General features: G+C 45.1%; 1 protein-coding gene across 1 annotated transcript in view; it reads right to left on the reverse strand.

Moving 5' to 3' along the window:
- Positions 1-23,998, reverse strand: part of cubn (cubilin (intrinsic factor-cobalamin receptor)) — a gene marked incomplete at both ends in the record, with an annotated part of 148,059 nt that overhangs the window by 41,677 nt on the left and 82,384 nt on the right. Inside the window, 13 exons of the mRNA XM_080515224.1 lie at positions 3,833-4,017; positions 5,243-5,383; positions 5,887-6,096; positions 9,409-9,587; positions 9,704-9,878; positions 11,054-11,222; positions 14,359-14,549; positions 15,794-15,940; positions 19,373-19,570; positions 20,064-20,256; positions 22,748-22,929; positions 23,533-23,738; positions 23,847-23,979. Of these exons, the coding sequence (XP_080371350.1) occupies positions 3,833-4,017; positions 5,243-5,383; positions 5,887-6,096; positions 9,409-9,587; positions 9,704-9,878; positions 11,054-11,222; positions 14,359-14,549; positions 15,794-15,940; positions 19,373-19,570; positions 20,064-20,256; positions 22,748-22,929; positions 23,533-23,738; positions 23,847-23,979 (2,309 nt within the window). The remainder of the gene's footprint in view (positions 1-3,832; positions 4,018-5,242; positions 5,384-5,886; positions 6,097-9,408; positions 9,588-9,703; positions 9,879-11,053; positions 11,223-14,358; positions 14,550-15,793; positions 15,941-19,372; positions 19,571-20,063; positions 20,257-22,747; positions 22,930-23,532; positions 23,739-23,846; positions 23,980-23,998) is intronic.

Consider the following 23,998-nt stretch of genomic DNA (forward strand, 5'->3'; position numbering starts at 1 on the left):
TGGGTTTTGTTACAGCCACCATGCTATTGACCCAGTCTGGAGGTTCCATCTGTTTTGGAATCAAATCCAGGTTTTCCATTCTTTTCAGCTGTTTCAGTTTTGTCTTTTAAGGCAACAGGCACTTTCCTGGAAGCATTAAAGACCCGAGTGGCTTCTGGATTTGCGGTACACTCCTGGTATGCAGCCGAATCCACTGAACAAATCCTCACATTCACTCAGAATGTCACTGTTTCAAGTGCATCAGTCTTTTGACAAATCCCATTATTCTTTATGATCTCAGATTCCAAATTGTAGTTCTGATGTGTTGACATGTCAGCAGGATTTTGCCTTCAGCTGGAGTGTGGTGGCCTGCATAAGCCACAAGCTCACTCACTTTTCTATCCAATCTCAGAATTCCGAGGCCTTCCATGAAAACCAACATTGCAGTATCCAGCCTGACTGGCTGATGAGCAGCTCTTCATGCCATTTTTCAGTCTTTGTATCCACAAAATTGCAAATAATTTGCATTTTTTACCGTTGGATCTTAAGATGATTCTAAGTGCAGCTTTAAAATAAAAGAAGAATAAAATGGGAGCAAGATACAAAAAAAAAAAAATGTTGAGCATGTAAATATATTGAAAACAACACTTTAACTGAAACAGGCTGTTCATCAGCTGAACAAACATTTAAGGCCAAAGCTCCCAAAAATCTAAAAACTCCCTGAAAACAGATTTAAGAGTCCAGAAAGGACAGGAAATAGTGAAGACGTCTTCATGGAGGGCTTCCACTGGCTGGAACTGATGTCCATTTCTGTAAACTTGTCTAGCCTTCTATTCCTAAATGTTACACATTGACATCAGGAGGACATGAAGGACATCCAAAAGAGGGACAGTGTTGTCCTTGAACAAGTCATTTGTCAGACAAGGCATCCTGAACTCCTGTGAGGAGGGATGGATTATCTCTGCAAAGGAGAAGTGCTCGCCAACTCACGTTAAGACAAACCTGGCAACAAGATTAGAGAGAAATAGCTCTTCATAGAAAAAGTCTAACATCTTTCAGTTCAATATGAAACATTTAACAAAAACACAAGGGCTGCGTTTATATTTTTGTTCAGTGTATGCTAATCCAGGAAGAGAGAGATTCTGGTATGTTAATCCAGATAACAGAGATTCTGATATGTTAATCTAGATAACAGAGATATCCAGATATGTTAATCTAGATAACAGAGATTCTGTTATGTTAATCTAGAAAACAGATATTCTGGTATGTTAATCTAGATAACAGAGATTCTGTGTCATGACCTCCACCTCTGGCTCTGCCTCGTGGCAGCATTTGTTCCCTTCCCCCTCCCTCCTTTCCTTTTTTCCTAGGTGGGCGTGTGCTGCATGCTGTGTGAGGTGGAGGAGTGCAGTGCTAATTTCCTGAGTGCACTCACCTGTGGCAGGGTGTGGCTTCTCTCAACATGCACCTCTCTCTATAAAGCTGGCAGCAGATGAAGACTCTGTGTCAGTACTGGGCTAGATTAGCTGGCCTAAAGCGTAACTCTGCGGCCAAGTGTCTCTTGGAAGATTGATGGGAGTTTGTGAAGAGAGAGGATAAAGCCACATTTTTGAGATCCACCTGTCAGACAGCAAGTAGGATGGGTTTGGAGAAGGGAGGTGTGGTTGGAACAATGTGGCCCCCTGCCCCATTCTGGCTTTTACCAGAGCCTGAGGTCCAGCTGGACCTGGTGGGGCACGACAAGGGGCAGGTCAGGGCCCAAATTAGTGAGTTTGAGTGTCTCAACAAGAACAGTGCACATCACATATTTACAGATGGGTCGAGGGATCCAGACTCAGGAAAGGCTGGATTTGGAGCTTACATAGTAAATAACAAAATTGGTAAAAGTATGTGAGTGTCCGATAATATAGCTGTGTTCACTACCGAGTTGCTAGCCATCTGGTGGGCACTAGATTGGGTTGAGAGTAATAACGGTGAAACATCTTGCATTTACTCAGATTCACTGTCTGCTTTACAGGCTGTTTCTGCTGGTCGGTCCGGGGCTCGAGCAGACATCATCTTGGAGATTTTGTGTTGTGTTCGCCGGATAGAGTCAATGGGGTCTAGTGTTGTGTTTTGCTGGGTCCCAGCCCATTCAGGGGTAGCGGGGAACGAAGCAGCTGATACTTTGGCTAAACAGTCACTCGTCTGTAAAGAAGTAGAGTACAAAATCTGTTTGGGAAACTTGAGTGCATAAGTATTATAAAAAGTTCGGTGTATAAACAGTGGCAAGTAGAATGGGAGAAAGAGAGGAGAGGAAGGCATTATTTTAACTGTCAGCCTCTGGTGCGGAATACCAGGCCCTTGTGGACACGTTGCCGGGCAAATCAAGTAAAGATAACTAGATTGAGACTGGGGCATTGTGGGCTTGCAGCATATTTAAAGATCGTTGGCAAACACCCTGATGGACTGTGTGAGTGTGGTCAGCTTGAGACAGTACCTCATGTACTGTTTACTTGTTCCCTGCACTCTGCTGAAAGACAGGTTCTTTACAAACGGTTAACAGATCTCTCGTTATCAGTGTTTTCAATAAAGTCATTATTTTCTTCAGGAGCGAGCTCGCGCTTGATAGATAAAGCAGTTGTAACCTTCCTTCTCTCCACCAACATGTACTCACGAATCTAAAGTAAAGTAGTGTGACACCCTGAACGGTAGAGGCAGCATTACACTTATGTTAGTGTACAGCCTGCCGGAACCTGAAGAAGAAGAAGAAGAAGACTCGGTGTCGGACCGTAAAACTACCTACCGTTAGTTGAACTCTGTTCTGCCTGACTTCGACTCAGTCTGTTTTTCTCTGCGTTAAAGTTTGTCTCTCCTCGGCTGCAGCTCTTGACCCACCCTGCTGCACCAAGCTCCTGCATGAGACTCAGCTCGTTGACCCGTTCCTACACCTTCAGCACAGGACGCCCTGACAACCATCCTCCTGGCTGCAGCCCACGCCACCTCCGTGGGTCTCCAGCGTCGACCACGCCATTCATCCCGCTCCGCTTCGTACCAGGCTGTGTGCTCCCTTAGTCTCCCGCTGGGTCCTGATAGTTTGGTTGGGGTGTTTTCGTAGTCTGTGTAGTGGTTCTATATTGTTTATTCTGGAGTACTGTTTGGTTGGGCTTAAGTTTGTAGTTTCTAGGTTTAGTCCGTACGTCTTTAATTCTGGCTCTTGGAGTTCTGCTTGCTTATGTTTTGGTTTGTGTTCATTGTCACCTCATTTATTAAAAGTACTCTGAGAGAATCCCTGTTTGCCGTGTCTCTGTCCGCAACTGAGTCTCTGAGTGTGAACCGAGATATCCTAGATATGTTAATCTAGATAACAGAGATTCTGATTTGTTAATCTAGATAAAAGAGATATCCTGATATGTTAATCTAGGTAACAGATCTCCTGGTTTGTTAATCCAGGTAAGAGACATATCCTGGTGGCACTTAAGTGAATGAGAATGAGAGGCATCATTTGAAATGACTGCAGAGAGCATTCGTAATGAATCTTCTGGAACTCTATCAGTTTTTAAGAAGATATTTTCTCTGTATTTTATGTTCTACTATTGATAACCTACAACTGTGGAGTGGGGGTTATTGAGATATGGCCTGGACATAAAGAAACAACCCATTGTGAGTACTTTTATTTCTAATACTTAATGTGCATTTACTTATTTACTTCAACTTATATAGCATTGTTATTGTAGTACTACTACATTTATTAAACTGTATATTTTTCTTTTAGTAAAGTCCTGAGCTTCAGTGCTTCCGCCATCACTGATCACTACAGAGATCCTCAAAGTAAACTTGAATTTAAAGTAAAATGAGACGTGAAGAGACTCACATCAACGTAGTCCAACCCACAGGCGCCACCTGTGTCCTCCAGCCGCAGGTCTTCAACAGTGAGTGTGACTCTGCGATCCGGTGCAACCACCAGCTCCCAGCGACACACCCGGCTGTGTGGGTACAAGTTGGGGTAGTTGGGAGAGGAGAGCGTCCCAGAGGGGGCAGTAAGCTGGCCTCCACACGCTGCACACAACATCAAAGTGAGATATTACAGATTACTCCCTACTCATCTGACGGATTACAGATGGACATTATAGATTACTCCATACTCTCCTGACAGATTACAGTGTTACCTGTATGTCACAGCAGGTCTGAGGTCTGATCCCTGGGGTTCTCCAGCTCTGTCAGTCTGACAGCTCAGCTCAGTGCTGCCACACCTGGTCAACACCCTGAACTTCTTTTACTACACCTCCTCTCTCTGCACTCTTATCAGCAATCCTCTACAAACCCACAGAGACACAGTGCCGCTCCTCCTGACCTTCTTTAAAGATCTCCATCAACATCCTCAAGGCGAACACTTTATCCTCTCTGGTACTGCAGCTTACTGATCTCCAGCTCTCCTTTCATTCTGACTAGTACTCAGAACTCAGTACTCTTCACTGATCAGTCCTGCTGTGACTGACCAGCTTCATTTCTCAGTAGGTCCTACACCTCTGATCCTCTCCCTTCTTCTTAAAGAAGGGAATCACACTCCTTCGTCATCCTCTCCCTTCCAGTGAGTTGATATCGAGTCTAACCCATGCTGCAGGTGTGTTCTTTCACTTTTCAATCTACACATTAACATCCTCTTCTCACTTCCTCTCGTCTTTTTGTTCATCTGCTCCTCATATTTCTTTGTTCACCTTCTCAACACCTCTTCATTCTATTTGTAACACTTCTGCAGCCTCCATTAAGCTCCACACCACGGTTCCCTAGGTCCGGGCCTGGAGGGCCGCTTGGCGTGACATCAACATCTGACTGAGTGCTGAAGCTGGGAGGAGCTCAAATGTGCAGGACACTGGTCCTCAAGGCCCAGAGCCCTGCTCTACACTGTCCTGGAGTTAATCTGTATATGTCCTGACGTTTGTTCTGGAGTTAATCTGAAGATCTAATGCAGTTTGTTCTGGAATAATCTTGATGTTTGTTCTGGAGTTAATCTGAAGATCTAATAAAGTTTTTCCTGGAGTTAATGTGAAGATCTCTTGATGTTTGTTCTGCAGTTAATCTGAAGTCCCACATTCTTTCACTGATGTTTGGAGAAACAGTTTGCATGCCCACGTCTTTGATTTTATACATCTGTGGCCATGGGAGTGATTGGAACACCTGGATTCACTGATTTGGACAACCGGGGAAATACTTTTGGTAATATAGTCTATATAACTATATAGAATAATTTCTGTAATAATAATATAATAAAAATATGCTGTACCTTCCACACTGGCTTCAAATAACAGGCTAAAGCCAGTTGCATTGATGACCGCATCACTGACAAATCTGACATAGGCAAAACTGTCGGACGTGTCCATAGGAGCGGGAAGGCCACTGCCACAGTGTCGGCCCAGAGGAAGCCCTGCACACACAGCACAACACAAAGCTCATCAATACCTCAGACATTTCATCATGTTTGGCTGAACAACATCAGGACAGAGTGTCAAGAGAACTATTCTCTACAGAAGCAGCTCGCTTCTCATCCAAAACTACTTTTCACAGTAGTTGGAATCACAAGATTGAACCGAATTGTAGAAAGAGATTTGGCATGACGTATACAGTAAGTCTGCTCAATCAAGCTTTTTCCTTGCAAGTAGTTTTCAAAGACCCAAGCCAAAAATGTCAATTAAGCCACAACAATTGATTTTTTGTTTTGTTTTTGTATGTTTCACAACCTTCAACTCTGCCACTGTGGATAAAGAATTTCACATTCATATGAAAAAAGCACCAGTAAAGGAGACAGAGCTGTACCGTAATATTGTGTAATAAAGTGTGTGTTGTTTCTGTAACAATTTCCAAAAATAATTATATAATGTTATATACGCTGGTAATGAAACTCATACATAAATTATTTTGTTCTCTTACCTGAAGCGTTGTATTCTTTGATTTCCACAAAGTCAGCAGAACATCCAGTAGAGCTCTGCAGGCTGAAGTTAGCATAGCTAATAGTCAGGTAGTGTCCTGTAGGCGCCTCCAGATACCATTCACATACTGAACCATCAGGATAGTTGGACTGTGGAAAACCAGGGCTGTGGATCACTCCGCTCTGACCCACGTAGGTACCGCCACACGATGCTGGAGGGATTAGACATACACCAGAATGTAGAGGCATTGAAATGTGATCTCCTACATTTCACTGTGGTTCCCAAAGGATAATAAAATACTTCAATCTCAAACAGACAAGCTGGAAAACAGAAGTGAACTTCAGTGAGGTGATCCCACTGAGTTCCTCCACTGTAGTTAAACGTTTTTTGAGGACTTCCAGTCGCAGCACCGCTGAACGGCTGCAGAGCGAGAGAGCTCCCGGTGAAACCACGGTAATGACAGGAATTCCCCCCAAACAACGCATGTAAATTAATCCGTAAAAAGCAAAGAGAAAGGGGAAAAGAGCGACACTGTCACTTGGAACAATAAACATCGTCTGTGAACAAGCAGGTGAGGATCACGGTGCGCAGCATCGGCTAGCGGCTAGTGGCTAAAGCTAAAACACACACGCAGCACTGATTCTGAGTGATTTCACCAAGAGGACAAACAACAGCTTGAGAAAATAAAAGAAGAAATTGCAAAGCTGAATATCTGACGAGACGAGGTGGAGGGACGAACGCAGTCCAGAAAATAGAGGAGAGTATCCTGAACACGGCCGTGCTCAAGCTAAACCCGTATGGAAGCTAAGTTGGTGGCGCGAGAATATAAGGATATACGGGGAACTGGAGGAAGAATCAATGACGCCTGGTCGCCTCATAATAATTTCCCTCTATAATTCTCTCTCTGTTTGATGTCTGTCTCTTTAATTGCTTGTCTCTTCTGTCTCACCTGACTTTGTTTGTGTTTTTACTGTAAAGCACTCTGTGCAACATTTGTTCTGAAAAGTGCTATATAAATAAAGTTACTATTATTATTTGTGGTGAATCTACTTGGCGAGGGTCTCGGACTGACAGACGACAAGCCCGACCTACAGATTGAACGAGCACACAGGTGGCCAGAGGATGCGCCGCCACGCTCCATTATAGTGAAGTTTCTGAGTTTCAGAACCAGAGAAACGACACTCCGCAAGGCGAGGCAGAAGAAGGGGTTTATGTGTCAGGAAAAGCACATAAACGTGGACAATGGCTGTCCACCTCAGATACTAAACAATGGAGAGAGTACACAGAGGTCCGCAAAGTGCTGGAGGACAATAAAGTTCAGTTTCAGACCCTCTTCCTGCCAGGCTGCTAGTGACACACCATAATGGAGCTATAGAGGAGGAATCAGAGGACCTGCGATGCAGTGACGACCACCACACCTCCAGGGACGTTAAAGGAGCAGGTGCAGCGGACGTCCTGGATGAGAGTGGACCCACGAGCAAAGAGAGATACAACCAGGCTGGATTCAAACTACAGAGAAGCTGCAGGCCTTCAGAAGACCATCACTGGGTCCCTCTGGGACCTGAAGGATTTACGTAGGTTAAGAAAACAACATGCAGACGGAGCTATACATAAAATAAGGAACCCAGCAACAAGTGAAATAGAAATAAGCCCAGAAAAACACAACAATGCTTCCAAAATACTATAAAATATTATATTCCCAACCTCAGATAAGCAGTGACGCCAGACTGATGCTTTTCCTGACCCGACAAATCTTCCAACAATCACGAATGAACCAAATGGAAGATTAATATCTTAGATAACTGAAGTAGAAATTCAATCAAGAGAATGAAAGTTGAGAAATCTCCAGGGACAGACGGTTTTACCAGAGTGCTACAGAACAATGAAAGATCAACTCATTCCAACATTATTAAAAGCAATCAACTGGGTTTTGGGGGAAAAAAAGGACCACACCCCCCCAGAGGGAGGCAATGAGTTCTGTCATACCTGAAGAGGGAAAACACGAATTGGAGAATGGAGTCTTTTAAATAACAATTATAAATTATTTACCTCCATATTATCAAAACAAATAGAACTGACTCTTCCTTAATTAATAAATAAGGACCGGATGGACTTTTTCTTGGGTTTGCCTTTAAACCCAAGATAACATCAGGAAGATGCTGCTCATCATGGAGTAAATCACACAACAAACCCTGGAAGCAGTGATACTAAGTTTGGATGCAGAGAAAGCTTTTTCTTCAGTGAGGTAGACATTTTTATATAAAGTCCTTCTAAAGTTTGACTTTCATAAAACTAGAATTGACACTTTTACTGCACTTTTCAACAAACCAACAGCGAGAATTAAAATCAACGGTGATTTAAGCAACTCATGAACGAGACCAGGCCGCTGCTCTTTGCCCCGTTCATAAATCAGGAGAACAGAAACTGGCCGTTTGCTGACCAGAACACAACCGACACTGACATTCCCAAAGCTGATGAACCTGCTTGAAGGAATTGTTTTATTTTCGGGTTATAAAATCAATATAAACAAAACTCAAACATCAAAATGTAATTGTGCTCCTCCTTCAACAATTACAACTGTGTATAATGGGAGGCGGACTCCATTAAATATGTGGGTCTGAAGACATCTTGTGACTCTATGACATCAATTCCGGTCCATTCAATTCAAACAAAGTCTGGCGAGATCATCTCCAAATGATATAAATCCATACAATTATCTAAACCACAGAATACATAAAACATACATGGGAAAAGGAAATAGGGGTACCAATCACTCAAGACAGCTTGGAGAAAAATATGCCAACTACAATGGGTCACAACTGGGTCAAACACACGGAGGGAATTCTGCTGGAAAAAACCTCTCAAGATGTTGGATCACAGCCATTCAGAAGAGACGTCGAGGTCGCGGGGTGCTGGTTGGAGGTTCTGACGGGGCCCAACATTGCCACGGAATGTGGGGCTTCCAGGTAATAAGACCTTTTGGACTGAGATCAACCAACAGAACACCACTGTGCTTAATGTGAGCATTCTATTTGAAGCCCCGGTCAGGAAATGGTTCCAAGCAGATCCACCCACCATTGAGGAATGGATAGAAATCATCCATGGAATCTATGTGATGGAGAAGATGTCCTCCTCCTCCAGACCTAGTATGTGAAACCAAGCAGGTCTGATTTCATTTGACGGAACTTGTGATTTTTGTTAACCACACCTGTTTTTGTGACAGAATATGTTGGTAAGAGTGGGTGTGCTCCCAAGTTATTTTATATTCTTATTGTGTTCACTTGTAATATTGTTTAATATGTGAAAATAAAAAAACAACAACAACAAAAACACGGAAGCGCAGTATGGACAGAATCACCTGAAATGAATTATAACCATCCTTTTCTATATTTTGGAGTGAATGTTGCTGTGAACAATGTTTGTGATGGAAAGTTGCCTTTTGAAATATTTGAAATATTTTTATGAATAAAAAGTACAGAACAGCAGAGCACCTGGAGAACTGGATTAATCTTCTTTTACTCACCTATGGAGAACTTGGCTTTGAATCCTTTGTGCGTGACGCTGTCGTCGGTGCGAAACCTCAGCAGCATAGAGGAACCTGTGGAGTGTTGGGTTGAAGGTCGACTGCTTCCACAGAGGCGGGAAATTAACTCTGAGTTGGTGGTCGAACCATCGCGCACCTCCAAGTAATCGTACATGCAGCTGAGAAAAACCACAGTGTGAAACAAGAAGTTTGAACTCTGATAACAGACGTACAACATAGAATCTATAAACAAAGGGAATTAATGAAACCAGACTGAAAGCGACAGCAGTGATACCTCGTTGTGGGTTCGATGAAGAACTCGTCTTCAAAATCGATTTGTACAGCTTCTCCATTCGGCACAACGATGACCCAGACACAGTCCATGTTTGGAAGGTAATTCTGAGGGTAGTTGGGGGAAGTAATATATCCTGGAGGATCCCCGTCACTGAGCTCCACCCGGCCTCCACATGCTGTCACAGCAAGGCAAACACAAGAGGGACCATGACTCAAGCTTTATGAGCTGCAAAGAGGCTCACAGCTAAAAGCCTACCGTCAACATATGTGGAGAGTTTCAGAAGGAGCATGCAGAATCATCATGTAAATACACACGTTACAACACACTACACACTAACTACTACAAACTACAGATGCACTGATACCACCTTTTAACGGAGGGATACAAGTGCGAGTATTAGCCTTTAGCTAGTTGTTGATAACGTGTAATGACACAAGTACTCATTAACTACCATAAGGCCTAATTCATACTCCAGATGCAAACAATAAGTGAAGGATATGCATCACGGTGAACCACGTCAGCACAGACGCTACGTCACCTCCAGCAGCCTCACAGCTTCATAGTGCTCTGCTCGATGTTCACTGTGGGCACATGCTCCAGCTCGCAGCTCACCACTGTATCAGTCACACTTTGGGTCATGTTTAGCACATAGCATCACTAGTGTGTGAGTCCTAAAACTCCTTAGTATGTAGCCTGTGGCATGTAGCATGTAGCATGTGGCATGTAGCATGTAGCATGTGGCATGTAGCATGTGGCATGTAGCATGTAGCATGTGGCATGTAGCATGTAGCATGTAGCATGTGGCATGTAGCATGTAGCATGTGGCATGTAGCATGTGGCATGTAGCATGTAGCATGTGGCATGTAGCATGTAGCATGTAGCATGTAGCATGTAGCATGTAGCATGTAGCATGTGGCATGTAGCATGGCTCGGAGTAAAATCCTGCTGATCCTCTGAGCAGTGAAACTATTGAGTGACCTGATTCTACCTCTGCTGGTCCGAATGTTGCTCGTGATGATGTTGCTGGTGTTGTACCAACTATCTTCCTCCTCCTCTTCATATTTTGTCAGGACATAATTTACAGTCCGTGTTACTTCTGTCATTCTAATTCATTTGAAAGAATCTTCAAACTGCTGACATTGCTTGTCCTTTCTTGCATCTCTATTTAAAAAAATCATTGTTTCTTCAATCAATCAAAGTTTCTTTGATTGTCCAGGACCTCCAAACGTATCCCTTCCTGTAGTAGCTCTCAAACATGCTTTAAAATATAGTTTCCTTCACATTGGATTGGGAGTGAGAATAAAGAGTGTGCTGTGGCAGGAGAGCTAGAAAAGGAGCAGCCGCCGGTACCTTTACTGCTGGCCTCAAACAGCAGCTTGAAGCCGCCGGCCTCACCGGACTCATCTGACACGAAGTGGATAAAGAGGTGATTGTCACTGGAGAGAAGGTGGGCGGGGGCACTTGAACCACAGATTGGTGGTCCAAGGAGTGGAGATGAACCATCCGGACCATTCCTCAGCTGTGGTGGTGGAAGAACAAAACCCCAGTGGGGACAAAGTGAGTCATGAGCCAAATGACCTGTTTGGTTTCTGTACAAACGCAGGGATGTGATTTCACAGCAACACGTTTCCCTCACAGCTGAAGGAACTACCACACCAACACACACTCACAGTGTGTGTATCACAACCAGTGTTGCCACAGCGACCTTGAAAAAGTAATCTGATTACTAGTTATTATTTTAAAAGTAACTTAGTTACTTTTAAAAGTAACTGAGTTGTTTTTAAAAGTAAGTTAGATTACAAGTGACCTTTTAGATCATTTCAGCCGCTGCTGACAACATCCCCATTAAATAACTGCTCCCACGTACAGAAAGTCCAGCTTTTGTTATATGGGTGGGGGTGGGGGGTGGGGGTGGGGGCGGGGTTACTTCCTGCCAATGCGTCTTTTTATGTAATTGTATTGTATTGTAATAATTCAATAATTCAATAATGACGTTCTGTTGGTTCCTTTTCTTTTGTGTTACTTGAATAAGTGAAGTGGCCTGTGAATGGCTGAGAGTGGAGAAGGGGGCAGGTCAGGTGAGCAGATGTGTGTGTGTGTGTGTGTGTGTGTGTGTGTGTGTGTGTGTGTCCAGCTGGAGACTGAATAGAGGAGTGTTCCTGTTCATCTCCACCTGTTCTGGGGCCTCATTTATAACACCTTGCGTTGGATTAAATGTTTGTGGGCCCAAAAGCTGAAAATGGTGCTGAAAAAATTTCTGATCAATAAAACCCTCCTCCACCTCCTCCTGGAGGGTGGAGGGTGGAGGTGGAGGAGGTGTTGTGTGTCATCCGCAGTCACTCGAAGTGGAGGGTGGATGTGGTTGGAGGAGGTCATCTGTCTGCAGCTCCAGAGCGTCAGGAGCCTCATGGTGGTTCCAGAGCGTCCAGAGCCTCATGGTGGTTCCAGAGCGTCCAGAGACTCATGGTGGTTCCAGAGCGTCAGGAGCCTCATGGTGGTTCCAGAGCGTCCAGAGACCCATGGTGGTTCCAGAGCGTCCAGAGCCTCATGGTGGTTCCAGAGTGTCCAGAGACTCATGGTGGTTCCAGAGCGTCCAGAGACTCATGGTGGTTCCAGAGCGTCAGGAGCCTCATGGTGGTTCCAGAGCGTCCAGAGACCCATGGTGGTTCCAGAGCGTCCAGAGCCTCATGGTGGTTCCAGAGTGTCCAGAGACTCATGGTGGTTCCAGAGCGTCCAGAGACTCATGGTGGTTCCAGAGCGTCAGGAGCCTCATGGTGGTTCCAGAGCGTCCAGAGACTCATGGTGGTTCCAGAGCGCCCAGAGCCTCATGGTGGTTCCAGAGCGTCCAGAGACTCATGGTGGTTCCAGAGCGTCCAGAGACTCATGGTGGTTCCAGAACATCCAGAGCCTCGTGGTGGTTCCAGAGCGTCAGGAGCCTCATGTTGGTTCCAGAGCATCCAGAGACTCATGGTGGTTCCAGAGTGTCCAGAGCCTCATGGTGGTACCAGAGTGTCCAGAGCCTCGTGGTGGTTCCAGAGTGTCCAGAGCCTCATGGTGGTTCCAGAGTGTCCAGAGCCTCATGGTGGTTCCAGAGTGTCCAGAGCCTCGTGGTGGTTCCAGAGTGTCCAGAGCCTCATGGTGGTTCCAGAGTGTCCAGAGCCTCGTGGTGGTTCCAGAGTGTCCAGAGCCTCGTGGTGGTACCAGAGTGTCCAGAGCCTCATGGTGGTTCCAGAGTGTCCAGAGCCTCGTGGTGGTTCCAGAGTGTCCAGAGCCTCGTGGTGGTTCCAGAACGTCCAGAGCCTCATGGTGGTTCCAGAGTGTCCAGAGCCTCATGGTGGTACCAGTGTCCAGAGACTCATGGTGGTACCAGAGTGTCCAGAGCCTCGTGGTGGTACCAGACTGTCCAGAGCCTCGTGGTGGTTCCAGAACGTCCAGAGCCTCATGGTGGTTCCAGAACGTCCAGAGCCTCGTGGTGGTTCCAGAACGTCCAGAGCCTCATGGTGGTTCCAGAGTGTCCAGAGCCTCGTGGTGGTTCCAGAGTGTCCAGAGCCTCATGGTGGTTCCAGAGCGTCCAGAGCCTCGTGGTGGTTCCAGAACGTCCAGAGCCTCATGGTGGTTCCAGAACGTCCAGAGCCTCGTGGTGGTTCCAGAACGTCCAGAGCCTCATGGTGGTACCAGAGTGTCCAGAGCCTCATGGTGGTACCAGAGTGTCCAGAGCCTCATGGTGGTTCCAGAGTGTCCAGAGCCTCGTGGTGGTTCCAGAGTGTCCAGAGCCTCGTGGTGGTTCCAGAACGTCCAGAGCCTCATGGTGGTTCCAGAGTGTCCAGAGCCTCATGGTGGCACCAGAGTGTCCAGAGCCTCGTGGTGGTTCCAGAACGTCCAGAGCCTCATGGTGGTACCAGAGTGTCCAGAGCCTCATGGTGGTACCAGAGTGTCCAGAGCCTCATGGTGGTTCCAGAGTGTCCAGAGCCTCGTGGTGGTTCCAGAGTGTCCAGAGCCTCGTGGTGGTTCCAGAACGTCCAGAGCCTCATGGTGGTTCCAGAGTGTCCAGAGCCTCATGGTGGCACCAGAGTGTCCAGAGCATCATGGTGGTACCAGAGTGTCCAGAGCCTCATGGTGGTACCAGAGTGTCCAGAGCCTCGTGGTGGTACCAGAACGTCCAGAGCCTCATGGTGGTTCCAGAACGTCCAGAGCCTCATGGTGGTACCAGAGTGTCCAGAGCCTCATGGTGGTACCAGAGTGTCCAGAGCCTCGTGGTGGTTCCAGAACGTCCAGAGCCTCATGGTGGTTCCAGAACGTCCAGAGCCTCATGGTGGTTCCAGAACGTCCAGAGCCTCATGGTGGTTCCAGAACGTCCAGAGCCTCATGGTGGTACCAGAGTGTCCAGAGCCTCATGGTGGTACCAGAGTGTCCAGAGCCTCATGGTGGTTCCAGAGTGTCCACAGTGCCACCTGGTTCCACTTCACACTTGTTATTATAACCTCTATTCAAATGTAAAAGAAGGGTTAAGGAATGACAGAATCCACTGGTTCACAGCTTCAATATATTGATTTACACTGAGCAATTTTGTATTTGTGTGGTGTTTTCCTAACTGCAGGGGTAAAACCTCCACAGAGGCTCACGTGGTGATGGTGGTGAAGGTGGGGTGTGATTACCTCCAGGTAGTCTCCTTGGCTGCACTGCTCTCCATTGCCCTGGATCTGGAACGGAGTCTGGAAGGTGACTGAAACCCTATAACCAGGAGTCACTTCCACGTACCAGTGACAGTCCAGGCCGGGCAGGTAGTTCTGAGGGTAGTGAGGACTACTCAGGACTCCTCTGTTCACAGCTAGGGATCCACCACAACCTGACAACACACACCAGCCAGCACTGTTCAGCCTCCATGCTTTGGAACCAATCTGATCAATCAGTGTGTGTGTGTGTGTGTGTGTGTGTGTGTGTGTGTGTGTGTGTGTGTGTGTGTGTGTGTGTGTGTGTGTGTGTGTGTGTGTGTTCCTCCTCACATTTTCAATTGTGTCTCCTTTGTACAATAATTACCTAGATGTGATTAATTTGTGGCTCCTCCCCTCATATGAAGACTGCCAGATGGTCTGAGGCCACGTTTACAACCTGGTACTCAGGTATTTGAGAAAATGATGATAATTCTCTGCGTTTTGGGTTCATTTACACATAAACCAGCTACGACTTATGACAAACGATGATTCCTGAAAACTCTGGAGGTCTGGATAAAATCCTGTCTCTGGTTGTGTCTAGAGGGTGGTCGGTGGACGTTTACGTCACAATTCATGACGTCCTGTTTGTTTTCCAGGACTCCGATTGGCTATCAGGGCTTCATCGTTCTTGATACACTGCCCCCTACAGGTTTGGCTGCTCATAGCAGCTCTGAACCAGGTGGTTCGGTGTAAATTAAGATTTCTTTTTTTTTTTTTTAAAGGTAGAGAGGGAAATATCCGTTTTTTTAAAAACCCGGGTACCTGAAACATGGCCTCAGTTCCTCTATATCGTTCCTTGTGTTACCTGTTCATTTCAATTTTGGACTGAGGCCATCCTTGGACCAGCCCTTTGGACCCCTTCGCCCTTGTGAACTGAAAGTAATGGTAGGTCTGCTTTGGGTCAGCCATGTTCATGACACAATAGAATTAACAGGTTTCACTGTTTAAAATGCCTTTGTAGTAGTGAATTGTTCCTATTGCCTCACAAAGCAGAAGCACTAAAACATGTCTCCAAACATGTCTTCCATCAATAATGTTTGTGTGACATGTTTAAATGTAATTAATTGTTGGGCCGTCAAAATGAAAACGCTGTGAAGCAAAATGCTACATTTTACTATCAACTTGTCAAACTCTGTTTTTGTCTTCAAATCTATCAATTACAATCTTATTTGTAAATTGTCAAATACGACACAGTCATTTCCAGGCAGAGTCACAGAGAAAGACTCGACACTTCCAGCTGACTGAGGGGGGGGGGGGTTCTGCTCTTCTGGCGGGGGTGAGTGATGGAAAGTAAGGACAAGATGGAACAGACAGACGGATTGTGTGGAAAATGTTTTGTTTTGCTATTGGAATGCAGGATTTCCTTCTGGTGCCTGACCTTTGGAGTAGGAAGCGTTGAAGCCTCGGCCGCCGGTCAGGCCGTCTGATGAGAAGTGGATGAACATGAACTCGCCACTTGAGTGGAGCGATCCTGGTGAAACTCGACCGCAGACGGTGGCTAACACCGGGGAAACACTGGTGGGACCTGGATGGGGGAACAACGTTCACATCCAATGTCAGCTGCAGCAGAGTGGTTTCATTGAGATTCCATTTAAATCCTCATGGGTTCTTGTGCAAAAACAGACTTTTAATGTCCAGACTGTTTTTGTCATGCTGCTGTTTAAATAAGCTTCACAAGCTGGTTCGTTCTTTATTGTTAAAACTAAATAAAAACTGCATTCTCGACAAGAACGATTCTCAACAGCCAATCAAACCGCACAAGTAGATATAATAGTAATAGCTACACAAAGTTTTGAAGTCCAGGGTCCGGTTGTTCAAACTAGGTTATCCTTTAACCAGCCGTTAAAGACATTTAACCTACCGGTAACTAACAGCAGTTATCTTGTTGTTCAGAACTGGGTTAACGTTAACAAGGTGTTACCATGACTAATTAACAGTGGTTAACTCTCACCATGGCTACCTAGTTAACAGTGACTAACTCTCACCATGGCTACCGAGTTAACAGTGGTTAACTCTCACCATGGCTACCTAGTTAACAGTGACTAATTCTCACCATGGCTACCGAGTTAACAGTGGTTAACTCTCACCATGGCTACCTAGTTAACAGTGACTAATTCTCACCATGGCTACCGAGTTAACAGTGATTAACTTTCACCATGGCTACCTAGATAACAGTGGTTAACTCTCACCATGGCTACCTAGTTAACAGTGACTAATTCTCACCATGGCTACCGAGTTAACAGTGACTAATTCTCACCATGGCTACCTAGTTAACAGTGATTAACTTTCACCATGGCTACCTAGTTAACAGTAGTTAACTCTCACCATGGCTACCTAGTTAACAGTGATTAACTTTCACCATGGCTACCTAGTTAATAGTGATTAATTCTCACTATGGCTACCTAGTTAACAGTAGTTAACTCTCACCATGGCGTTCACTGGCAGCGCTGTGTTCATGATGCCAGTTCAACAAAGGAAGGATATGATGAACCGTAGACTGAACTTTGATATCAGTCAATACTGTAATGAAGTTACGCCTCTATGGAGCCCCGGAGTGGCCATTGGGGCAAAAAATAATAATGTGTGGGAATGAGATGATAATTATTGACCTCAACTTAATAACTAGAGACAGAGAGCTACTGTCTTGTTCCCTCGTATTATATTTTTCCACCAATGCAGCTTCCATCCGATGAAAGTTGCTGTTCTGAAGCTTTGAGATCAAACAATACAGATCACATTAGATAGTGGTGATTTCTATCTAAAGCATGTGAAATACAGACATGTTCAACTCACCTGGGTCCAAAAAGAGATGATCGAATTCTCATGTCTCCTCTTTACCATAAATAAATGGGGCTGGGGCTTATTTTTCACCATTTGGGCATTCCATAGTGAATAGCTGGCCGTCTTATATGGCGGGGCGTCTCATATACAGTAGCAGGGTGTCTCACAGCGGGGCGTCTCATATACAGTAGCAGGGTGTCTCACAGCGGGGCGTCTCATATACAGTAGCAGGGTGTCTCACAGCGGGGCGTCTCATATACAGTAGCAGGGCGTCTCACAGCGGGGCGTCTCATATACAGTAGCAGGGCGTCTCACAGCGGGGCGTCTCATATACAGTAGCAGGGTGTCTCACAGCGGGGCGTCTCATATACAGTAGCAGGGTGTCTCACAGCGGGGCGTCTCATATACAGTAGCAGGGCGTCTCACAGCGGGGCGTCTCATATACAGTAGCAGGGTGTCTCACAGCAGAGCAACACAGCCTCATACAGACTCCCTTTGTGGCCACAAGTAAAGAATCTCAGATTAAACCATCTTGTTCCCTCACTTCATTAACCTGAGGTAATGAGTTATTATCTTGTTCTCACACATTATAATCATTATTTTCTCTATGGCCACTTCAGGGCTTCGTACAGTCACTTTCTATATCGTTTTCTTGACTCAAAATTTAAAAAAAAAATTAGGCAACATGATGCTGTCGATCATCCAGCTCAGTTTTCATGTTCCACTTTAATATGCTGGTAGCAGTGCAGTTTGTTACATTTGATGGTAGTTTTATCATAGTTTGTCATGTTTGATGGTAGCTTTATAGTAGTTTGTCATGTTTGATGGTAGCTTTATAGTAGTTTGTCATGTTTGATGGTAGCTTTATAGTAGTTTGCCATGTTTGATGGTAGCTTTATAGTAGTTTGTCATGTTTGATGGTAGTTTTATAGTAGTTTGTCATGTCTGATGGTAGCTTTATAGTAGTTTGTCATGTTTGATGGTAGTTTTATCATAGTTTGTCATGTTTGATGGTAGTTTCATCGTAGTTTGTCATGTTTGATGGTAGTTTTATAGTAGTTTGTCATGTTTGATGGTAGCTTTATAGTAGTTTGTCATGTTTGATGGTAGTTTTATAGTAGTTTGTCATGTTTGATGGTAGCTTTATAGTAGTTTCTCATGTTTGATGGTAGCTTTATAGTAGTTTGTCATGTTTGATGGTAGTTTTATAGTAGTTTGTCATGTTTGATGGTAGCTTTATAGTAGTTTGTCATGTTTGATGGTAACTTTATAGTAGTTTGTCATGTTTGATGGTAGTTTCATCGTAGTTTGTCATGTTTGATGGTAGTTTTATAGTAGTTTGTCATGTTTGATGGTAGCTTTATAGTAGTTTGTCATGTTTGATGGTAGCTTTATAGTAGTTTGTCATGTTTGATGGTAGTTTTATAGTAGTTTGTCATGTTTGATGGTAGCTTTATAGTAGTTTCTCATGTTTGATGGTAGCTTTATAGTAGTTTGTCATGTTTGATGGTAGCTTTATAGTAGTTTGTCATGTTTGATGGTAGTTTCATCGTAGTTTGTCATGTTTGATGGTAGTTTTATAGTAGTTTGTCATGTTTGATGGTAGCTTTATAGTAGTTTGTCATGTTTGATGGTAGTTTTATAGTAGTTTGTCATGTTTGATGGTAGCTTTATAGTAGTTTGTCATGTTTGATGGTAGTTTTATAGTAGTTTGTCATGTTTGATGGTAGTTTCATCGTAGTTTGTCATGTTTGATGGTAGTTTTATAGTAGTTTGTCATGTTTGATGGTAGTTTTATAGTAGTTTGTCATGTTTGATGGTAGCTTTATAGTAGTTTGTCATGTTTGATGGTAGTTTTATAGTAGTTTGTCATGTTTGATGGTAGATTTATAGACCAGATGAAAACACTCCGCTGCTCCACCACTAAAACGTGGAAGGAAGGAAACTTGAAAGTGGGCGGGCTCTTGGGCGGAGTGTTGTTAACCTCACTGTTAACTTTGACGGTGACGTTAGCTAACGGGATGATGAACCATGTTTTAAACAACGCATATTTAACGGTCGGTTAGCTAACGGTGGTTTAAGGATTCAACCAGCGGTTAGGGCTAAAATAACCCGTTTAAAACAAATGGGCCCAGACGTACTTCTATTTTCTCTGAGGAGGAGTGTCATGATTTACCATCTCTGATAACTACGCTGTCAGAGGAGCAGGAAGGATCAAACTCCATGTCAAGAGACAAGAAGTTAAACTCGACGATGGAGTCTGGAGAACGGATCAGCCAAGTACAGTCCTGGTAGGGAGAGTAGATCTCAGGCCAGCCTGGAGAGAAGAGCAGGCCTGGAGCTTCTCCTGTCATCAGCTGGCCGCCACAAGCTCCTAACACACACACACACACACACACACACACACACACACACACACACACACACACACACACACACACACACACACACACACACACACACACGCACACACGCACACGCACACACACGCACACATGCATACACACAATGTTGTCTTTTGAGAACAAAAACAAGATGTGATCAACTGCAAATCTAATTTTCACAATAGTATGTAAATATATTGGACAAGAGTAACATGTGAACATTCCATGAACCTTTCCACGTCATTTTATGATACTATACATTGTTTTGTACATGGAGGAACTTTCATTATTAAATGATTCTTCCTCCAGACCACTGGAATGCTTTTTGTAATATTCAGGCTTTTGACCTGTAACAGTTGGTCTCATGTACTCAAAGGGTATTGGATGTTTTTCATGGAGCACTATTGTGTCCGCCTCTTGCAGGATGCCCAGACTCATTTGTAATGGAGGTTGTAATGTCGGCAGTGTTGCGGTGCGGCTGACCGGGGGCGATGGTGGGCAGAGGGCCAGAGTCCTGCACGGCGGTCCACTCCAGCAGGAAGCCTCGGCCTCCCACAACAGAATCGGAGCTAAACTGCAGGGTCAGTGAGCTTCCGGTGCTCTGGAGCACAGGCGGCAGAAGCAGACCACAAAATGTTTCCAGAGGGTAGTCGTACACACTGGGGCCGTCGAAGACCTACGAGAAGACGAGTGGAGAAACACGACGGAGCCAATGAGTCCAGAAAACTGTTTGACATTCAGTTTGAAGAGGACATTTTTAATTGTTTCCTAGTTCATTGTCCTGTGGGTTTAGGCTGTTTCAATTGACATATAGAAACATCTTTATTAGGGACACACTGATACCATTTTTTTAAAGGACGAGTACTGACAAGTACCAACTGTAAGCGACTTGTGAATGCGAGTGCTGGCAAAAGTACTTATTGCCATAAAGCCTAAACTATACTCCAAACGCAAACGACATGCTCAGACTATTTGTTGCCCTGAATCACCTCCTTAAGCCCCTATGTCAACGCGTTTTCCCAATACTCCCCCCCCCCCCCCACACACACACACACACACGCTACCACCCCCCCAGCCTCCAAGGCTCCAGCAACTTAGCTAAACATTGCTACGAACTGCTCTGTGCGTACATCAGACCAGTGATTCTCAACCACTGGGCTACAGCCCACAAGGGCAGGCGTGGACGTACAGGTGTTCCCTCATGGTGGGGTGACTGGCTGTGAAGCGAGGGAGTCAACCCTGAAGCTGTGAAGCGAGGGAGTTAAACCCTGAAGCTGTGAAGCGAGGGAGTTAAACCCTGAAGCTGTGAAGCGAGGGAGTTAAACCCTGAAGCTGTGAAGCAAGGGAGTTAAACCCTGAAGCTGTGAAGCGAGGGAGTTAAACCCTGAAGCTGTGAAGCGAGGGAGTTAAGCTCTGAAGCAAGGGAGTTAAACCCTGAAGCTGTGAAGCGAGGGAGTTAAGCTGTGAAGCAAGGGAGTTAAACCCTGAAGCTGTGAAGCAAGGGAGTTAAACCCTGAAGCTGTGAAGCGAGAGAGTTAAACCCTGAAGCTGTGAAGCGAGGGAGTTAAACCCTGAAGCTGTGAAGCGAGGGAGTTAAACCCTGAAGCTGTGAAGCGAGGGAGTTAAACCCTGAAGCTGTGAAGCGAGGGAGTTAAGCTGTGAAGCAAGGGAGTTAAACCCTGAAGCTGTGAGGCGAGGGAGTTAAACCCTGAAGCTGTGAAGCGAGGGAGTTAAGCTCTGAAGCAAGGGAGTTAAACCCTGAAGCTGTGAAGCGAGGGAGTTAAGCTGTGAAGCAAGGGAGTTAAACCCTGAAGCTGTGAAGCGAGGGAGTTAAGCTGTGAAGCAAGGGAGTTAAACCCTGAAGCTGTGAAGCGAGGGAGTTGAGCTGTGAAGCAAGGGAGTTAAACCCTGAAGCTGTGAAGCGAGGGAGTTAAGCTCTGAAGCAAGGGAGTTAAACCCTGAAGCTGTGAAGCGAGGGAGTTAAACCCTGAAGCAAGGGAGTTAAACCCTGAAGCTGTGAAGCGAGGGAGTTAAGCTGTGAAGCAAGGGAGTTAAACCCTGAAGCTGTGAAGCGAGGGAGTTAAGCTCTGAAGCAAGGGAGTTAAACCCTGAAGCTGTGAAGCGAGGGAGTTAAACCCTGAAGCTGATGATGGCTTCGCCACCTCCTCCTCAAAGGCTAAATATGTCAGCAAGTACAACCTTGATTTGATCAAGTTGGGCTTTTTGAAGCAAGGCAGCAAGGCAGAGCCAACCACTCTCACATGCATGAAACAAAGAAAAGTTTTTGACATCATCACAGTGTATTGTATCTTTTATTTTACAAGGTTTTACCTTTAAAATCTGATGGACCTGATTTAGTAATTGAATACAAATCAGACCAAGACTCGGATCAGTTGAAATCAAAATGTTAAGTATTAAATGGGCGTCGGGCCACAATGTACTGGGAAAACTGAGCCCCGAGGTCACAGAAGTTGAGAACCCCTGCTCTAGGCTGTAGACCCACTGTGAATGAGTGAGCCAGTCACACCTTAGCCCTAGTGAGCATGTAGTATCACACACCATGTCTTTATATTCTCCTTTAGTCATTGTAGGTTGACCAAACTGCTATCAAACAAACACAACTCTATTTTTGTTCGTGCAGCTCGTGACAGATGCCGCTCGCTTGCGCTGGAGAGTGAACGCTCTGACGATCCAATCAGAGGGCTTGAATACACTGACATCATGCTAGGCCTTCTAGAAGGCTTAGATCGCCAATATCAAAATCTGATTGTTTGTGTGACTGACACTAGTTTTACACTGCAGACGCCTGCAGAACTGAAAGTGAAGGCCTCAGGCAGATTTCTTTACCCGGCAACAGGTGATGCTGAAATGTGATTGGTTAAAAGCTTTAATGTGGACGTATTCATGGACATAATATAATGAATATCAGTCTGTGATTCAGATCTTTTTCTTCGGCCTGCAGAGAAACTTTGAAGGCCCTGACAGCCGCCACTGACTTTGAGGTGCCATAGTTGAGATTTTTATGACCATTTTGAATGAAATGACAAAACTTTTCTATTGTATTTTGACATTTTGAGGTGTTTGGATGAGCCAGATGATAAAAGTGTGTGAGAACATGCTTGAAATGGCCATTTCCACTCAGCTCAGATGAAGGAAGACGGTCCTACTTTCAGCTGGTCCAAGTGACAGCCGTACACATCCTCGATGTCCATGTCCAGGAAACGGATCTGGATGAAACTGTCTCCCTCCACAGTTATAGTCCAACGGTAGTGGGAGTTGGTGGGATAGGTCCGTGGGTACAGCGGGGACGCTATCTGACCAGATTGTCCAACCACATCAATGCCATACACTGTAAAGCAGCATGGAAGTGGTCACAATTCTCAGTCAGGTAGTTTCAGGTTCTGCACCATCCTCAATCAATACTGGCTGTCGTTCTCCACTGTCTTCTCAAACTGTCTCAAACCCATCAGGCAGAAGACTGCCGCTTCACGTCAAGCTCATGACAAGTGCAACCATTTGAACTCTACAAAGTGTCATTAACATTGTTGAAATTAAAACACAATATACTACATTTTACATTAAAGAACTTTCATTATTAAATGATTCTTCCCACAGACCACTGGAATGGTTTTTGTCAAATTCAGGCTTTGACCTCCAGTTGGTCTCATGTATCCAATGTGTACAATTACTTTTTTCTTTTCAAGAAAGAGTATTGGATGTTTTTCATGGAGCACTATTGTGTGGTGTAGGACACACACACATGCACACACAACGTCAGGCTTCCAGATGTGTTTGGGGTTTATTATATTTAGTTTTTCTCACACCACACACTCCATCCCACAATAAGTAGAGCCACGACTATTGACTGTGGTAGTACAACTTCCTCTGAGACGCAGATCCACGTCTGTTAGAGAACAGGCACGTTGCAGTGCTGAGTGCATGTGGGACTCACGGTGTGAGAAGGTCGCTCTGAATCCCGCTCCGCTCACTGACGCATCGGAAACAAACTTCACCCACAGGTTGGGACCCACCACAGACGTGTAGTTGGAGGGAAGAGTGTTTCCACAGAAGCGCCCCACCACAGGACCACTGGAGTCTCCTTCCCGGATTTCCAGGTAGTCGCTTTGACAACTGGCGTCTCCCGGGAGGTGAAACATACTGAGGGAAACACCAGAGACGGTCAGTCACATCCAGGAGGTCAATCAACTACGACGTCAAACACAAAGTGGCTGTGAATTTGTGTGAGAGGTGTTCACATGGACTAACATGAAGGAGAGCTGGAACTGGTTTCCTGGCGAGCTCCTGATGGTCCACACACACTCTACATTAGGTGGATAAGCACCGGGATAATTTGGACTATTGAATGCACCAGTTTCCATCAGCAGGTCTCCTCCACAACCTGAGAACACAGTCTTCAG

This window comes from Blennius ocellaris (assembly GCF_963422515.1).
Source record: "Blennius ocellaris genome assembly, chromosome: 19".
Lineage (NCBI taxonomy): Eukaryota > Metazoa > Chordata > Actinopteri > Blenniiformes > Blenniidae > Blennius > Blennius ocellaris.